Source organism: Fundulus heteroclitus, chromosome 16 (assembly GCF_011125445.2).
Source record: "Fundulus heteroclitus isolate FHET01 chromosome 16, MU-UCD_Fhet_4.1, whole genome shotgun sequence".
NCBI lineage: Eukaryota > Metazoa > Chordata > Actinopteri > Cyprinodontiformes > Fundulidae > Fundulus > Fundulus heteroclitus.
In genome coordinates, this window is record NC_046376.1 from 12,431,062 (window position 1) to 12,449,531 (window position 18,470).

The following is an 18,470-nucleotide window of genomic DNA, read 5'->3' on the forward strand; positions in this document are numbered from 1 at the left end:
TTTTTTTTTTTGGGTTCTTAATGATTGTTTAATCCTGTGTGGCTAAAGGATGTGGACGCAGGGGCTGTGGCTCTTTAAAAGAAAAACAAATATTGTCAATGCAGTTTTTTTTGTGCATTTTAACACAGACAAACAACATAGTTACAGACCTACAGTGAGGTGTCGTTTTGTCCTTGAGAGACTTTAAAAGGATTATTTTCAATTTTTGAAGTGAGTTTCTGTTAAAAGGTTAATAGGAAGCTAATATCTTGCATCAGTGACGTATTTCCTGGCGTCCTTATTTAGTTTAAATCCAGATTAGTTGGTTTCAGAGGCTAAAGTTAATGGGTAGGCTGAGAAGAGTCAGAACCTACTTTATACTTTCCCAAAACAACACTGTCTGTCTGTCTGTCCATCCATCCCATGTCTATATCTCCTCATCTTGCAAGATCACGGGTGCCTGTGCTTCACAGAGTCCCACAGGTCAAACAACCATGCAATCACAGTCCCTCCTAAATGCAATCTGGAGACCGATTAATCAAACATGCACGTAACATGCAGAAACGTCAGACGTTAATGAGCGAGTTCCATTGTACGCACCCTAAATCCGTCATCTTACTTACATTGGGCAGTTATTTGCACAAAAGCCAGTAATTATTCAGTGTTGTGACTGAACCCTGATCTTCCCGTATAAAACATTAATTAAGAACAGAATGTAAAATATTTCCAGTCAGCATAACTGACCAATGGAAATAAGAAAATGAGTAAAAATCATCAATTTCTTATTCACATTTCCCTCCAAAACGTTCAGGATTTTCACAGGATTTTATTTTAATTTACTCAGTCTGAGCAGAAATGCTTCCCATGATCTGTTCTGTGCATGTGTTTCAAGCAGCAGGATGGGGCAAAATCTCCTACTTTAGTTGCCTCTTTTAATAATCTGCACCTTCTGTATAAATAATTGACAGATGTTAACGTGATAACTGTTAAAGGTTCATAAAGTATAATTTGCATAAACCCTTGTGACATTTTTTGAGGTTGCAATTTTTTTGAAGATTAGACAAGGGCCATTTTAGCAAGATGTTAGCATCAGTTCTGGACCAACAAATCTGGATTTATACTAAATGAAGGCACTACTACCCCTGTAACCCTACTGAATACCCGCTTTGCAATTACATAGCACAGGGAGATGCTGCCTTAAATTAATAGAGCAACAGCATCATCTTCATACACATTTGATACAGTAGCAAACATAATTTCATGATCAGTCAAATCAGGTTGTCACATTTTTTTTTGTACATGTCCGAATATTCAGAAGCATGAGCTCTGCAGCTCTCACACAACTCAAATACTGCAGGAGCGAAAATGCGTCGTCTGAGGAACTGAAACTGAATGACCTACTCACTGATTAATTCGGCAAACTATTATCTGACCACTTGCTGGCGGTAGAGCATTGAATTTCATTCCCAGATCAGCTTAGTCTTTGGTATGAAACAAAGTGACATATTCTGTAGCAGAACACTAGACTGCACACCACTGATCCCAAGACACATGCACTATACAAACTGAGAGGGCATCAAAAGTGACAAATGCACTTCAAAGACATGACCGGACTAAATTTCTGCAAAATCACTTAATTTTCTTGACGTTTACACTCACACACACACACACACACACACACACACACACACACACACTCACACAAACACACACATACACACACGCACACGTTTTTCTATATGCCAGCCTACATGGCAAGATAGAAAACAGTAGGACGGCAGCTTAAGGGTCATCTACTCTAGGTAAGACATTAACTCCTTATGACCTTTTAACAAAACCTCACAGTAAAAATTCTGAACAATACCTTTAAGCTAAGACGTGGTATGGTTTTTTACCATATCCACAACACCATGCAACAGCATTGCTTAAGTTTGTCAGCTGAAAACACTGATGAGTGAGACTGGCCTCTGCAGCCATACACGTATGGCTTTGCTTCAGCTGCTTTAAGGACTTACAACAACGTTTCATTGAACCTCCAAGCCTATAAGATAAAAAAAAGGTTTCATAAGAGCATCAAGTAAAGGGACCGTATTTTGTGGCAACCACACTAAACATACATCTAGATTTGCCTATATATGTTTTCTAGTAGATTACACAATAATGTCAATAATTTAAACCGTGTTGACCCATGAAATGGCTATAAAAGCGGCCTCATTGTTCCAGTCACTGTCTGGAGGCCTGTGCTGCTCCTGAGGTCACCATAAAAGGAGCAGAAAGAAGGCATGATGGGGGATCTTGGCCTGTACAAAGAGAAGAGCTCTCAGGCCGTTAGGCCCGGCGGTAAATTGGAATTTGTGCACTCTTCCCGTTTTAAGTCAGGTGGGCTGCATAGTTTGGATGTGACTTTTGTCGTGTGGTCACACTAAAACGAGGGCCTTGGATTTGGTAAAGGGACAGGGCTAGAGCTTAACTTGGAGGTCGGTTAAGTCCTTAGTAGGGGGAGAAGATGATGGGTGTGTGCGTGGCCCGCAGCGGCCCCGGGGCAGGCCGGAACAGTGCAGGGCCCAGGAATGGGGTCTGGATGAAGGTGGTGGTGCCCACCGGGTGGCGCAGAGCCAGCGGGTTAGTCGCCACTGTGCACAGAGTTGGTGGGGTGAGGGGGCTGGGCAGGAAGCCAGTTGTCAAACTCTTGGTCAGCTGCTTCTGCAAGGCCAGTTTGGTCTGGAGAAGACAGGAACGGGGGAACAGTAAGAAGCAAGAGAAGAACACAACACTGATGGGGCAAACATGTTTGTCAAAAACATTGGCCCTTCATTCAGACGCTCAGCTGCAGTGAAGGAAAATGCAAAACACCTCTGAGCAAATTATATTTTCCTCTTTTTACGTGAAGAATAGGTCAAATAATAATTTACCCACTGGTGTCCAGATTTGCATAAACATTATAGACAATACATCTAGGAGTTTGACATGGACACAATCATTTTCATCATTAAGTTGAAGAAAATAAAGGGTCCTTGGGATCTTTTATGATATAATGATTTACTCTCTAAGGCAAAGAAATTAGCGCAATTACCAAGTTATTTACGCTACTGTTCAAAGATGAAAAGCTTTATTTCTATACATATTTAAAAAAAAGGGAGGGGGTGATCCATAAAGTGGCTAAAAGACACACAATTGTGCAGTAGCATTAGTTTAGGCTCATGTCAGCAAACAGCTCCCCTGATCCAACCACTAAACCTCGTTGAGAGCTGTGGATTTAAGCTGCTACTTTTGGAGCCTCCTCTGGAAGCCACAGAGCAAACCCCATCCGTTCCTCCTTTTCATACTGTGTCCGACCTAATCAGTGTCATGTCTGTTGTTCTAGACGTCTGCTCTGTTCCGTACCCTAGAGGTGTTTGCTGCTGCTTCTCCTGCCCCGGGCGCCCCGCCGACGCACAGGCAAGGGCAGGGAGCTCCCAGAGCAAAACTAAACGGCCAAATATAGCACAAACTACAAATGGAATCCGATCGCAGCGGCGAATACAATTATTGTACGTTCATCGCTTTTTTCCTGATTGCTGCTGATGCAAACATCAGGAAGCCTAAATGGTTGAAATGCTATTCTCGGCAAAATAAATAGATAAGAAAGCCTTAAAATTCAGTGCCTTGCAAAAGTATTCGCGCTCCTTGAACGTGATCACTTTTTGTTACATAATAACCACAGAACTGATGTTATTGGTGAGTAGCAGAGAGTTGTGAGGAAGAAAAGTGACGTAAGCTTTTAAACATATTTTACTAACGGAAATCTGAACCAAATCTGAGCACTGTGGCATGCGTTTCTATGGGGCCCACCTGAATCAATGCTTTATAAGACCTTTCACTGTAGTTACAGCTACAAGTCAAGTGCTTTAATTAACTAAGCCAAAAATACCTCCCTATAGCATGAAGTTGCCACTAAAACATTTTACAGTGGGCATGGTGTGTGTTTAGGGTGCAGTTTTAGATTTCCAACTCACATGTAAGCCAAAATGTTTAATTTTAATCTTTGTTTACCTCCATACCACCGTTATCCCACATCTATTTTTTTTCTCAATATCTTCAAAATAAATTTCTCATGGCTTTCACAACAATAGGTTTTGTTCCTGCCACATAAAGGTCCGATTTATGGAGTGCACAGCGTAGCTATAACTGCCTTATCAACAGATTCTCCTACCTGCGCAGTGGATCTCTGCAGCTCCTCCAAAGGAGCCTCCTGGCTTCTTCTCTGATTAATGCGCTCCTTCCCTTGCCTGTCCGTTTAGGTGGACGGCCATGGCTTTATTGGTTTTCCAAACTCTTTCTATTTCTAGATGATGACTGATTAAATCCAAACCACTTAGTCGATCACGATTTCATTTAGAGGTGTTAAAGTGCACAAGGTTGGATACACATACTGTCCAGGTTTTATTTGCAATAATTTAAAAACATCATGTATCATTTCTGAAACAATACTAAATTCTGTTAGGTTTGTTGATGCAACGCGAGAAAATGTGAAACAGTTCAAGGGGTTGTGAATAGTTTTGCAAGGTACTGTGCATATGAGATGGAAACTACTTGCATCTGTCTCCTGCTGAATCATGGAAAAGTTTTGGGCTCTCAGACAGTTTTTGTTTTACATTTTTGCCAAAAAAATGCACCTAAGTAAAAAAAAAAAGTGCATTAAGTACCACATGCTAGATTCCACTGTGCCGGTAATACGGTTAAACGGCATCTATAATATTTAACTCTACTAAACAGTGTTAGTAGAATGCGAAAAAAAATATCAGCGCCAGCCCTTTTATGTAAAAGTGGCTCCCTCATTTTCTCTGCTTAGTTCTCTGCCCATAGTCGGCCCTAAACTTGAGCCGGCACAAGCTCTCGACCCCCCGGTCCAGCCGCAGTCTCAGCCGCTCCTGCCACTGACCTGCGAGGAGAGGGAGGCGAGGTTGCACTGGGTGAATGCTTTCTTCATGGCAGACACAGCCACGCCCGCATAGCCACTCCATCTCACGCTCTGTAGGATGAAAGAGGAGGAGGAGGGGAAGAAATAGAGGTGGGGGGGGGGAGTGTGTATATGACAGGAGTAGAAAAGTGATTAATCTGGAGTGCTGATTCAGCCTGCTGGTGCAGGAGCTGGACGGTGGGGAGAGCAGGGCTAATTTAGACTTGTCTCAAGGGTAGGGGACTCACTGACTATAAGAGTGTGTTTAACCTCTCTGACATTACTGAGACACGGGGATGCTGTCACAAAATGATACACTGTAGAGACCTTTAAAAGCCACGGGATTCTGTGTTTTCCCTGTATGTTATGAAGCGTTGTGGTTAAAAACACCACTGGCTTCAGGGGTGTAACTAAAATCGTTAAATTCTGGCAAACGTATACGTTTAAAGCATATCGGATGGAAAGAAACAGCATTATGTCTTGCTTGTCTTCCATGCAAAGAGTTTGGGGATGCGTGTGTATTGTGGGCGACCGTGTTTTTTTGTTTGTCTGCGTCTCTGGGCTGAGACTTACCGCTAGGCTGGAGCTCGGCTGGCTCTTGCTGTGGGGGGTGAACTTGGGTTTGGGCGGCTTTCCGGCCAGCCGATCCTTGTGCCTTCTGCTGTTCATGTGCTGCCGAGACCAGCAGAAATACCATTAGCCAGCGCGCAAGCATCTGTCGTACCGCAGCAGAACAGCTTTAAATGTCGTCCGCTGAATAATAAATTCGCACTTGGTATGAATGAGGCGCAGAAATTACATTGCACTGCTTTGTTGTGGCTGCCTTGCACTGCTTTGCCGGCTGCATTACCTACAGGCGTTTGTCCTCCTGGGAGGGAGGATGTTTATATAAGACTGGTGGAATGCATTTAGGGCTAAGGCAGAATGGGTGCTCTTACACATGCCTCTGTTTTTTTTTTTTTCTTCTTCTTCCCACATTCCACTCCAGTGTAGACAGTCTCATGACTCACAGCAATGGTATTAAGCAAACATCAAAAGGAGAGAAATTACTTCCCGACGATGCCTTGATGCCAATACATCCAGCAGAAACACATATGGCACAGTAGCTTTAAATAAGTGGCAAATAAACGCCTGCTCACTGAGCATTTTGTGAAAAATAGCAACTTAAATTGTAGTTTTAATGGCTTTATTCATGTGCCTGAGTTATTTAAAAAAAAGCCCCACACATTACTTGTATTAAAGTTACAATTAGCTTTTGGATTAAACTCAGTCTTTAAAATGCCATCATTCATATTTATCACTAACCTAACATCATCTTTAATGCAGAAGATTAGAGCTGAGTGTGATGTGAAGCTGAACATGCAATAACAAGCTCCTGGTATTCGTTTTAATGGATAACGATCTGCAAAGCGGCCCTGTTTTCTGATAAATGTTGCAGCCACATCAATTTTCCATGGAGCAGAAGTGAGGAAATTGTGAGCAACATTTTCTCCATGGCCAGGCATTTTGGGACTGCGGTGCATTTCCCAGCAGAGTCAACATCACTTCTATGGCCATTCGAACAAACTCATATCAGGATCGCAGCGCTCTCGCTCGCCACGGCTCCATTTTAAATTTCTGAAAAATTAAAGAAAGCTTGGAAGTCCAGAGTATTAATTCTATTTTTGTTTTTCCTGGTATTTCATTAGGTCTTGATAGTTTGAGTTTTGGTCCCTTTTTTCTTTTGCTATCAAAGCAGCCCGTAGTTCAGTTGCATCCGACTACACGGGCCAACATTCGCTTACACTGCAAAAACTGAACTAAAAATAAATAAAATGTTCTTAAAATTTGTGTATTTTTCCTTGATTTGAGCAGGTAGATAGCATGATCTGCCAATAGAATAAGATTTTTTGCACTTAAAATAGGAACAATTCATCTCCATCATCTTATTTCAAGTGCAGTATGTCTAATTATCTTATTTTAGGGGTCAAAATACTCATTCCATTGGCATATAATCATATTTACCTGCTCAAATCTAGGACAAAAACATTAATTTTAAGAACATTTTACTTATTCTTAGATCCGTTTTTGCAGTGCAAATGGATCAGAAAGCCTTTCTCGTAGCTAATCTACGGACACCACTTGGATGGATACTGACCCCTGCAGGCTGGGAAGACCCAACAAGAACTGCGGTTTTGGGATGCCCTAAATGAGTGGTCTTATCATCACAGTTTGGCCCTTCTCCAATTTGCTTAAATCCTTGTGATTCTCCATTTCTCTTGCTTCTAACACACATACTTTGAAAAAAATATATATATTAGGCCTGCTGCCTAATCTATCCCATCCACTAACAGGTGGAATAAATGCAATATTTGTGGAGGCTAAATGTTTGTAAACCTGAGCTTAATTGTGCTTCTAATTCAAAAACGAGATGCAGGGCCCTGAGGATCATATTAGAAAAAAAAAACATGGTATTAATCTGCCAATTGCACTTTGATCAAGTTTTATATTGATTGCATATGCATAGGAAGTCGGCAGCCCCCATGTTGGGTGGAGGCCCACCGCTTGATGCTAAGGATAGGGAGACAAGACTCTGTTCGCTGTCAATCACACTTCTCTCAGTGTCAGTCCCTTCTTTTATTTCAGAATAAGTGTTGAAGCTATATCTTAAGCTATGCCTGACCAGTCTGAGTTAGGGGTGGCAGAAGGAGGGCTCAACCAGGACAACATTCATGCAAGAGATGTCACAGAGTCTGCATGATCGAATTCCCCATTAAATTGTCTAAATGGTGTTTATAGTCAGGATGCTGTGTTTTTGAAATACAGAATAGAAACTTTGTTATATAAAACATTTGAATTTGTTAGAGGGACGCACATTTCCACAGCATTTAATGCTCAGCAACATCCCTTATTTACTTTGATACACTGCTTCATGTTTGTTCCAGTGAGGTGAAGTTTTGAGTAGAGCTTGGAGTTCCCCGTTATTAAAAGGATCATGATAAAAGCTCATAAAACGTATTCTGTATTTATTTTCATCAGCTCTAAATCTGCTGTTTGTGCTTAAAGAGAGAAAAAACTGCAACCAGATGCGAGAATAGGTGCAAATTGCTCCCATCCCCTGGAGTTAAAGGTGCCGTTTTGTTCCTACATATGTTTAAGGCAAACAGAGGCGATTACACCCCCTTGTGAAATCCACTCTCAGCGGTATTCATTTCACCCATCAACGGCCATAATGTTACCCCTGTGCTGTAATTCTTAGCTCTTAGCTGACACATTTTTCATTTATGAGTCGTAATGTAAATATTTATTATACCTGGCTGAGTTGGGTTTCAGAGTTTACGAAGATCTCACACACTTCACAGTGGAAGTTCTTGCTAGGCACCCCGACGCTGCCTTTGCTCCCCAGCCGCTTGCTCTTGCAGCCGGCCCGAGCTGCAACGACTTTCCCCCTTCGCCGTGGCAGAACACTGTGACCTTCCAGCATCAATTTGTGCTTAGTACCTGGTGGACAAAAAGCAGGAGGTTTGACAGGCTCTTTGTTATCCAAAGGCCTTTTCTGCAAGAGATTTTCAACGGCAAATGTAAGTGGCTTTTCAAAACATTGATGTTTTAGTGGGAAAAAAAGTGCACAAATCAGGGTCACAACTCAATAGTACCGCTGTTATGTGCTTCCAGTTGGGAGAGGGAGTTGACTGTGACTTTACAGACAGGACAGTGGAGGTGAGCTTTGCTCTTCTTGGGGTCTTTGTTGTCTTCCGTGCATGGCTCCCCTGTTGTGATGGATGGCTCTGCGACCGTATCTGACTCGCTGGTCAGGCACACAGCCTCGGTGGCCACGGCGGCCTCTGTAACCTCAGCACCCTCCGGGGTACTGGTGTCTGACGGGCTCTCAGAGAGCTGCGAGGAAGGTGAAATCTGAGGAGGGGAAAGCGTGACCAGCTCCACAGAGGAAACCTCGGACACTGGTGTCAGCATGACAGAGCTCCTGGGACTCTCTTCCAGTTTTCCCTCCAGGATGGTTGGTTCCGGATCAAACTGAAGACCTGTACAGAAATAGAAGAGAAAAAAGTGAACACTGGCAACCTGTGAGCCCAGAATGGAACTATTTTGCAAGTACTGGCACTTTTCACCTCCTGTTAGTCAAGAGGCCGCCGAGCTACGTCTTAACATAAAGCTTTAAGCCAATGCAACTGTTAGATGCAACCTATGTCACTTTATTTTTGTTGCACTTTGTTTGTGGCTGGAATAAGTAAGCTGCGAAAAACAAAAGTTAACAGAGAATTTATAAAATGGTTTTGAGTGGTATTTCTTAACCCGATCTGAAGGACTTTCAACATTTTTCCATTGTACTTTGGCAGCTTTTTTGTATTATTTTCAGCCCTCTACCTTTTTGTTTGTTGGATAAAAAACTATTGAATAGAAACACTTTATTGTTGACACATGTAGATATTTGTTTTTGGGTTTTCGGGAGACAGTGGAACAAGAGTTTGGGAGTTTATCTTGTAACTGGCAGGTTGCTGGTTTGATCCCGTGCTCTAACTGTCTGTCATGTTCTTGGGACTTGATAACGCATTATACAAGTAAAAGTCATTTATTTTTTACGGCAAACGTTATCACATACTATTTCAGAAATAACCTTGTCAAATATGCCTGGCATAAAGCAGAGAAATATATGAGCCACCATATATGAATACATCATGGGTTAAACTATTTACCGCTGCAACATGCATGTTGTAAGGTTATCATCCTCACACTTTCATGTAGAATATTAAAACAACACACTAAAATAAAATAAACCCAGCAGGCAGCGTAAATCCCTCAGTGGGTAACGCTTTCAGGGGTTTACCGTTTTAACGCCATTCTGCACAAAGCAATTCTTATGCACGTTCCTTCCTAGTTGCTGCTGGTATTGTAGAAAGTCGCCCTGATGGTCATATCATGCCATCATTTTCAGGTTGTTTCTAATAGGATATGAGACATGCATTGTTGAAAAAAATGACAAAACAATTATATATAATATATAAAATATAATTGTCAATATTGATATTGACTATTTAAGTTTGGTGATGAGGTACAAGACTGAGCTTGGAAGGCCTACTTGCCATCACCCTAATCTTTGGCTCCCGATTCTTTTTACCGATTCTTTATTAGATTCAAGTGGGTACTCCGGCTGTTCCAATCCAAATGTTAATGTCACTTCCAGCCAGAAGAATGGGACATGAATAGTTCTGAGCTGCAAATGACCTCTGAAGTTCAATGACAGATACAGTTCATCTGGGGTGGATAGATTTTTAAGGCAAATGTTCTCCTGTCATCACCAAATATCTGTTGTTGGTTTGTAGTCTAATATGTCAGCCACGCCCACAACCTTTTTGTGTGTGCAAAATTGTCTTTTCAGAGTGCAAGCGCTGCTCCTTGACACCGATCTTGTTTGTGGTGTTCATGGACAGGATCTCAAGGCTTAGTCAGGGAAGGCGGGTGTCCGGGTTGGGAACCTCGGGATCACATCTGTGTTTTTTGTGGATGATGTGGTTGTGTTGGCTTTGTCGGGTCATGACTTCTACAGTGCACCGGGGCGGTTCGCTGCTGATTGTGAAGCAGCTGGGATGAGAGTCAGCCCCTCTATGCCTGAGGCCATCGTCCTTGACTGGAAAAGGGTGAATTGCCCCCTCTGGGTTAGGGGTAGTCTCTCTATAATGATTTGGGTTTAGTAAGCATTAAAGCTATAGGGTAATCCTATTCAGAAACCCTTTGTGTTGTACTGGGTAACATGACCCATACATCTTGAAAGTAGTAAATACATTGTGATTTTTTAAAAGGAGGTTAAAAAAATCAATCTCTGGGAAAATCTGCAGGCCTGTAAAAACTCTGACCAATCCCTGCCGTTCGCACCAAAGGGCAAGGATTGGTCAGGGTTTTGGTTCTGCCTTCACTCCCCTCTGTCCCTCAAGTTCCAGGGGTATCACTTATTTATTGGTTGTTCCACATGCCAAGCATTCTGACGCGCTCACGTAATGCCAGTGTCCGTGCATATTCCTTGTTAAGACTACCACATACTCGGGTATACTGTGCACATACAGTAAGCCGCGTGGACTCTGCTTTGACTCTCGGCGGATGTTTTACCCTTCATAATCGAGTGTACCCATTGCCTAGACACACTTTCTGCCGGCAGGACTAAGCAGAAGATGGTAAAATGTTTGATTAGCTAGCTGAGTACCTAGGGCCATTTATATCCCAGCGGACACCCACCACACATCTGTCAGTGCGCACAGAGAGTGACTGTCATGCCACCAGCCCTTGCGACCGCCTGCTTGGAGCAGCTCAATGTATCGAGCTCGGTGTCACAAATAAGACGCTGAGCAGTTTATAGTGTTACACAGCGTACGCGATCATAAAAATTGAGCTCTGGGCGTACCTGTCTGCTCAGATACCGCACAGACGTCCAGGGACTCATGTCCCCGCAAGAATGTGGGGGGCCTTTAGGTTGCGCTTGCTGGCTGCGCATGCGCACTTCTAGTGTTTATGTGTCCGGTTAGCTTAGCGGTTAGTGTCGGTGTTCATTGTCACTCCACTGTTCTCACCGTATACTTTGAACATGGCTGAGAGGCGCAAGAAGCAAATTGTGTACAAGTTTATAAGAAGAAGAGGATGGCATCAGTAGAAATAAATAAGACCAGAGTGGATTTGGGAGATTTTTTTTCACACAACGACGCTGAAGAGCAGTTATTCAAAAAGGGACTTGGAGAAACTTTGGGAAAAATCGCAGACTCTACTTTTAAGTCAACATGTACAAAAAAAAAAAAAAATGCTATCAGACAAATTATCAAGGATTTGTATCAAAACAGAAAGTTAACATGCTAGCATTAGCTTAACATTCAGCAAGTCATATAAAAATATCATTATATTTTACAAGGCTTGAATTTATTGAGTGCTATAGGTGTATGTATCACCTATGTATCACCGTGTAGTCAGGTACGTGTTTAGAAATATAAGGATAATATGCTGACACTCCTTTTGGGACTAAATGTCTGTTACTATCAAGAATAATGGATAGTGAAGCATCAACACAGCATTGATGGATTTTATTGCATTGTAATGCTACTGAGCTTTCAACCACATTCTTTTTAAGGAATCTGTATTGGCAAAAGACTCGTATCAATATGGGGAACAAAAGAATCTTATCAGGATACTCCTATTAATTACCATTTTCCTGTTAGTAAAACACTTTATGGCACATTAGGAATTCATGTTTTTTTGTGGGGGTTTATTAAAGTATTTACCGCTAGCCATCTTTTTTCCTTCCTTCTTTTTCACCTTGTCTTAATTGTCATTTACTCTTGAAATATCAAGTGATCTTGAGTCTCAGTCAATATAAACAAACCCCATCGACTGCTGGGTCCCGCCGATAAGTCACTGGAGTTCCATTACAATTCCCCCCTTCACCTCAGTTGTCTTCCCATGGGAATCAAACACACTTCACCTCAGAGCACTGAGTGCTACGCTCACTGAATATCTCCATTTCATTTAGTGAGCTTAACAAACGCACATACACTCACCTCAGAGCAACCGTGCTCCATTGATTTTCCCTTTTATGTCTTAGAGTAAATTCATCATTGGAGATAAGGGTCTTCCTTTTTTCATTCCTTCCCAGGTAAAAGAAACTATATAGGAGCAAGATTAGATATTCCCCTTGCTGTAATGAGTTTGACCCTCGAGGGATTTCAGTTCTTTTTCAGGGGGGGGGGGGGGGGGACGTTGGGGGGTGGGGGATTGGAATAATCTGTGAAAGACTGGGCCACCTGAGAGGTCTGTGGTGGGAAATGATACTGATCAGTGGGTTTAACAGGAACCTTACAGAGGAAGCCATAGAGGCTGGTGGGAATCAAAGGACTCTGAACATTCAAGGGTTGAGATCAGAGGGAGCCTCATTCAGAGACCTTTCTATCCTGCTGGAGACAGACGTCTTCATTTTCCCTTTTAACATTTTTAGGGAGGACAAAAATGCAGATTTTTATTTTAACCACCGAGCTAAATGGCCTGTATTTGTATGGCACTTTATCGAGTCTGACGGCGCTAAAGCGCTTTGCACTACATTCACTGGGGAAGTAGTGGCCTAGTGGTTAGAGAGCAGGGTGCTTGTATCCCAGAGAGGCTGCAAGGTTCTTGGTTTGAGTCCCGCAGACTGCAAACCTGGGTCCCAGAGCAAGATCCCTAGCCCCAGAAAACACTCTGGGCACTGCACAGTGACAGCCCACTGCTTGCTAAGGCATGGTTTAACTGCAGAGGACAAATTAAATTTTTCATATTTCATTATTATTATTCAGTCATTCACTCACACATTTACAGGCTGGCGGTGGTAAGCTGCACTGTAGCACAGCTTGCCTGACAGAAGCGAGGCTGCCAGACAATAGGCACTATCAGGCCGTCTAATACCCGAGAGCAGGCAAACCGGGTAAGTGTCTTGCCCAAGGACAATGAACAGTTTGCTCAGACGGTCAGAGCAGGGGTTCGAACCGGCAACTCAACTTCTTGCACCTGCGTCACTGTCCCCCCCACAATGTTCATCTTTTAATGACAATACTTAATAAAAGCTCCACATATAGATTCTTTCAAAAGTTCTTACACCTTAAATTATATTTCACTAGCAAGTACAGACAGTATGACTATCTTTTTCAGAGAGTAAAGCTAATTTATGAGTACCCTGACTCTGGTTATCTTGCATAATTTTTCTGTAAGTCAGATGCCCTACATGTCCTCTGACTATTGATATAATTGCACAGACACCCAAGAAAACTGTCAAAACTGTCAAAACAAAGAGCAGCCTATTGGCAGCTGGCCCTCTGTGGAGTAGAAGTAAGACACCATCTATTAGGGAGTGTTGGATCAATGTACAGGCGAGTAGCTTTACCATGAAAATAATTAGATTCACGCTTTACACAGTCCATTTGAATCTGTTTGTATGGGTGTAAGCATCTTGAGAGATTACCACTCAGCAGACTGATCGGATGAGAACTTTAAACACAGACAGCTAACGAATATGGCACTCATTATAAACACACTTGCCTCCACACTCAAGACGCTGAGCACTTGATTTAGTAGGTGAGCACTGATCCGAGGCAGCCTCGGCACAAAAACAAATTCCCAGGGGGGAAAAAAAATACTTGCTTTAGATCATCATTACTGTGGTGACAGAGAGAGTCCCTGCAAAAGATGACTTCAGCGGCGGAGTCAATCAACGCCAGGGGTGATTGATGCTTGTCATGATTGATGGTGGCTCTCAGTCTCCTGGCACCGGCTTGGCACTCTTGCACTTGCTAGATGGCTGTCCTTTGTTAGTCTGAGGTGCGCGTTACAAAAATCAATCCGTCTCTTTGTGTGACTGGAAAATTCGTCTCTGCTTATCCCCTTGTTCTGTTTCCCAGACGAATGACTCGTTGCACTCGACATGACAAAATACCTATTAAAGCCTAATATGATTGGGATGTATCTTAGAGACTATATATTTCAACATTAGTAAAAAAGTTGATTGTTAGAAATTGGTCCTAATTATATAATAACTCAAACAAAGCAAGAATAACCACAGTTCTCATATCATTTTGCTCTGGGGCTTCTGCGAAAACGGTCATAATTTTCATATATTATCTGACACTGATATATTTCTCTTGTTGTACAGGACATTTGCACTGCATACCTTTTTACAGCTTTTACAAAGTCTTGTCTATGTTCAATCTTCTATTTTACTGCACGTAGAGGATATTTCTACTCCACAAATTTTTTTTTGTTGAACCCCTTTGTTTATGTTTTTGAATTTAAAGAAAGAGCAACACCGGGTAAAACATTTTGAAAGACAAAATTTAGGTTTTAGAACCCTTCAGGTAAACAGCGACAGTCATATTTGGCCCGGCGAAAATGTGAAACAAAATGTTAAATATTTCTTTAACTGCAGGAGCATAATCTCACACTGCAAAATAATAAATAAATAAATAAATAAATAAATAAAACAGCACATGTTGTCAGTGCAGAATCAAACCCTGTTTTCCAAAATTACTGGTGCCAGACCTATTGGCATTCATTATGTAACAGAAGGATTCTTTTTTTTTTTTTTTTTGTCATTTATACTTTAAGTGGATTGGAGTCTCTGTTAACCTTAATTTAGCAATCCATGACTGTCACTGACCCCCAGGCTGGAAGAGGCTCTATCTTTATTTTGCTACTACATACTTTGAGGAACATAGCAAGAGAGGTAAGATCTCAAAGATCTCAACACTTCCCCAGCTACATGCCAACACATGTGTTGTTTAGACCAGACAAGATGAAAACTAAAATTCTGCATGTATTTGGTGTGAGACAAAGGATAAATATGTGGTAAACACTTTCGTCACCATTAGTAAGTGGAGGGGAGGATCTGTGATGTCGTGGCCATGTTTCTCTACCAACGGACCTGGGAATCTTATTAGGATAGACGGCATCATATAAACTCTTTCAGATATCGGGACATTTTACACAAACATGCTTTAGTCCCTGCCAGAAAGCTAAAAATGGGCGATCAGCAGGATAATATAATCAAATCAGCTGTGAAATGGATCGACAGACACGAAAAAAAATACCTTGATGGTCATCCAGACCTAAATCCGATATGAAACCTGTTGGCTGAGTTGAAAAGAAGAAAGAATAAGGGATGAACCTCGAATCAGGACAATCTAGAAAGAGTGTGCTATGGGGAAATGGGCAAAGATCCCTCAGTCTGTATGCATAAACGTTTAAAATGTTATAGGATTAGTGTATGTACAGTAATGGCCAACTGACAAAAGGGGGTTATAATTGTGTTGAGAGTACTGTATTACAAAAGGTTTGTCTTAAGAATCAACAGCCACTGACTTAGCGGCTGAGCAAACATTATAATTACATGATATCTTTCAGTAAGTCTCTGTAGTTGTTTTAATAAGTTGCAAAGGAAAAACAAACCTGTTTACGGCAACCATTAGCCAAAGCTTATGTTCAGAGCAACAAGAATACGCTCTGAGGGAGCTGCATCAAAAGGTTTTCAGTTTGTATATGAAAAGTGTTTACATGTCTAAAGATCTAACAAATGGATGTTGAAATAAAGAGCTTTTTTTTATTATTTAGCCATTTGGAGAAATGCAATATTTAATTCCCTCACATTAAAACTGTCATTTATGAAAAGAAGCTGCCTGTTTTGTTTACATCATTTAGTGGGTATTCTTATTGCTCCCAGCAGGCTGACCTTTAGGGTCTAGAGGAATATTTTTCTGAGTCACATTTAAATGAACCAACGACCGGGATCTTATTGGTTCCTGAGGACAGACACTATGAACATGGCCCTCTCAAAGCCCCCCGGCAGCCTTTATTTGCATGGCAGATGTAATTCATTTCATTGAGTATTGATTTGGAGCGCTTTCCCATTCCAGTGTTTCATTGTTCTGGATGCCAGCACTGGCTCACTCTGGTGCATTTCAATTTCACATTAGGCCAGTCGCACAATTGGGCTTATTAAAGAGTGTTCTTTGGCACAAAATTGCCTTGGAACAGCAAAATTATCCACAGCAGAAAAATTAGCCGTGACTTATCTACTTCTTCCGTGCTCTCCCTTTCTTATCCACTTCTGTCTCCCTCCCTCTCGCTCGTTCATTTAATCTTATCTTACATTTCCCACTCATCACCTCGTCTCGTTTCGCCTCCACCGCGCTTCCCTCTTTCAGGGCCTTTGCAGCGGCAGAATATTAAAATCATATTTGATGAGAGCGTTATCGCGCTCCTGGTCTTTTGTCCAATTTCTCCTTCCTGAAGGATACTCTTGGCACCGAAGGCGTAAAGCTGTGTATGTGTGAGTCCATTCATGAACTAGCCTGTATGGAGGATAAACAGTGTCACGCCTCTCCAGTCGTACCTTCATATCTCTCCTTTGATATTCCGTCTGTATTTAAAAATTCAGCCCGGATGGGGATCTTCTCTTGGTCAGGGAACTTAAAAAGTAGGAGATAAAGGAGGGGAAAACTGCTATACCACTGCCAGAGTCGCCTTGCTTCAGAATAATAAATGAAACGGCTGGATCCTGACAAGTGCAACATGAGATGCTTAGGGCCTTACGTAGCAGTCAGAATGCCAAAGAAACAATTCAGGTTCTTGGAAGTCAAGCTGCAGCTGTCTGCAGTGGGAAAAAAAATTACATTTATTTTTCTTGTTGAAAATAAAAAGTACCACAATTCCTTTGTCAAGCAGTAGATATCTATATTTGCACCACTAAAGCAAGAACGTCTGACTTTTCTTTTTGTAGAAGTAGATGAATGCCTTTAATATTGTTCAACTTTATATTTTATTTGACAGCCCATTAAAACGAAACCTCTCAGCACTATTCTGCTCTGTCTCTGCTCAAGCAGCACTTTGTGCCTTTATTTTTTTCGTGCTGCACAAACACACCAATTCTGGTCCTGTCACTATCCTCCCACTGTAACTTCAATAGGAGAGAGCGGGAGGGAGTAATGGGGAGTCAAGTCATTGAAATCAAGAACAAAATGGGGTAACAAACAATGCTGTGGGAGTCCAATCGATCTCCGCCAGGGTGGTTACACATTTCAGACCACGGGACTCCTTGTAGTCGGAAAACTTTGGAAAACTTCCATCAATCACAAGGCCAGGGAGCAGGGAGCAAAAAGGTCTACAACTTTAATTTGATTCAACATATTCCATCCATACCTAATAAATGCTCTATGTACTTGGGGTTTAGCATTAGACAAAGTTCTTATTAGCTTGTGAACATATTCTAAAAAGAATATCTAGAAAACTGACTTTAACTGTAAGTTGCGGTATGTGGACCCTCACGGTCTTACTTACGTTCCTCCTAGCTTCTTGGTTTTAAATGATGTGGAAGCTAAACTTTTTAAAGAGAGTCTTTAAAAATGTATACGCATAACAGCTAACTAATGTTTTGAACCCTGGACCACGAAGTACTAATCCCATTGCATATCTTAAACCGAATCCTGTTTAATATGTGCAAAATGTTGAGGGGGCTTTGGATGGAAGCTAGACCAACCCCATGCCAAAAGTTTGCTGGTCTATCGATGAAGGTTACCTTTGTGCAAGATCTGCTAAACGCAGTTTCATAACAGCTTTGAGCTAAAGCAACTGCATCTGTGACTCCACTGTTGTTAAATCTCATTTTCCTGTGACTGTTTTTTGACCGAAAACCCAAAACGGTTTTCAATCTTCAAGTATTAAAGCTCTTTTCCTCCCATTGCTTCAAATTGCTGTGGTAACTAATAAATGATGTACTGCGCTGTGATAAAATATTTTGTCCATTTATTCTTTCACTCTTACATGTTTGTTTGATTTCATTTATAAAGGCAAAGAAGCTATTGAAAATAACATGGTCCTAAAATAAAAATAATATATATTATTGCTCCCCATGATAACTGAATCACTTAAATAGAACCAGCCTGGCAGCATGAAGTAGGCTAAAAGATCTCAACAAGAAACAAATCAAGTCTTGATTAAAAAAATAATAATAACTGGTCTGGAAAGGGTTACAAAGCCAGTTCTAATGCTTTGGGACTCT

General features: G+C 41.6%; 1 protein-coding gene across 1 annotated transcript in view; it reads right to left on the bottom strand.

The window, feature by feature from the left end:
• Positions 1–18,470, bottom strand: part of znf385c (zinc finger protein 385C) — a 190,080-nt gene continuing 171,610 nt past the window's right edge. The window contains exons 8-12 of the mRNA XM_012872031.3: positions 8,554–8,940; positions 8,211–8,398; positions 5,492–5,590; positions 4,901–4,990; positions 1–2,700 (exon numbers count right to left, since the gene is read on the bottom strand). Of these exons, the coding sequence (XP_012727485.2) occupies positions 2,470–2,700; positions 4,901–4,990; positions 5,492–5,590; positions 8,211–8,398; positions 8,554–8,940 (995 nt within the window). The 3' untranslated portion in view covers positions 1–2,469. The remainder of the gene's footprint in view (positions 2,701–4,900; positions 4,991–5,491; positions 5,591–8,210; positions 8,399–8,553; positions 8,941–18,470) is intronic.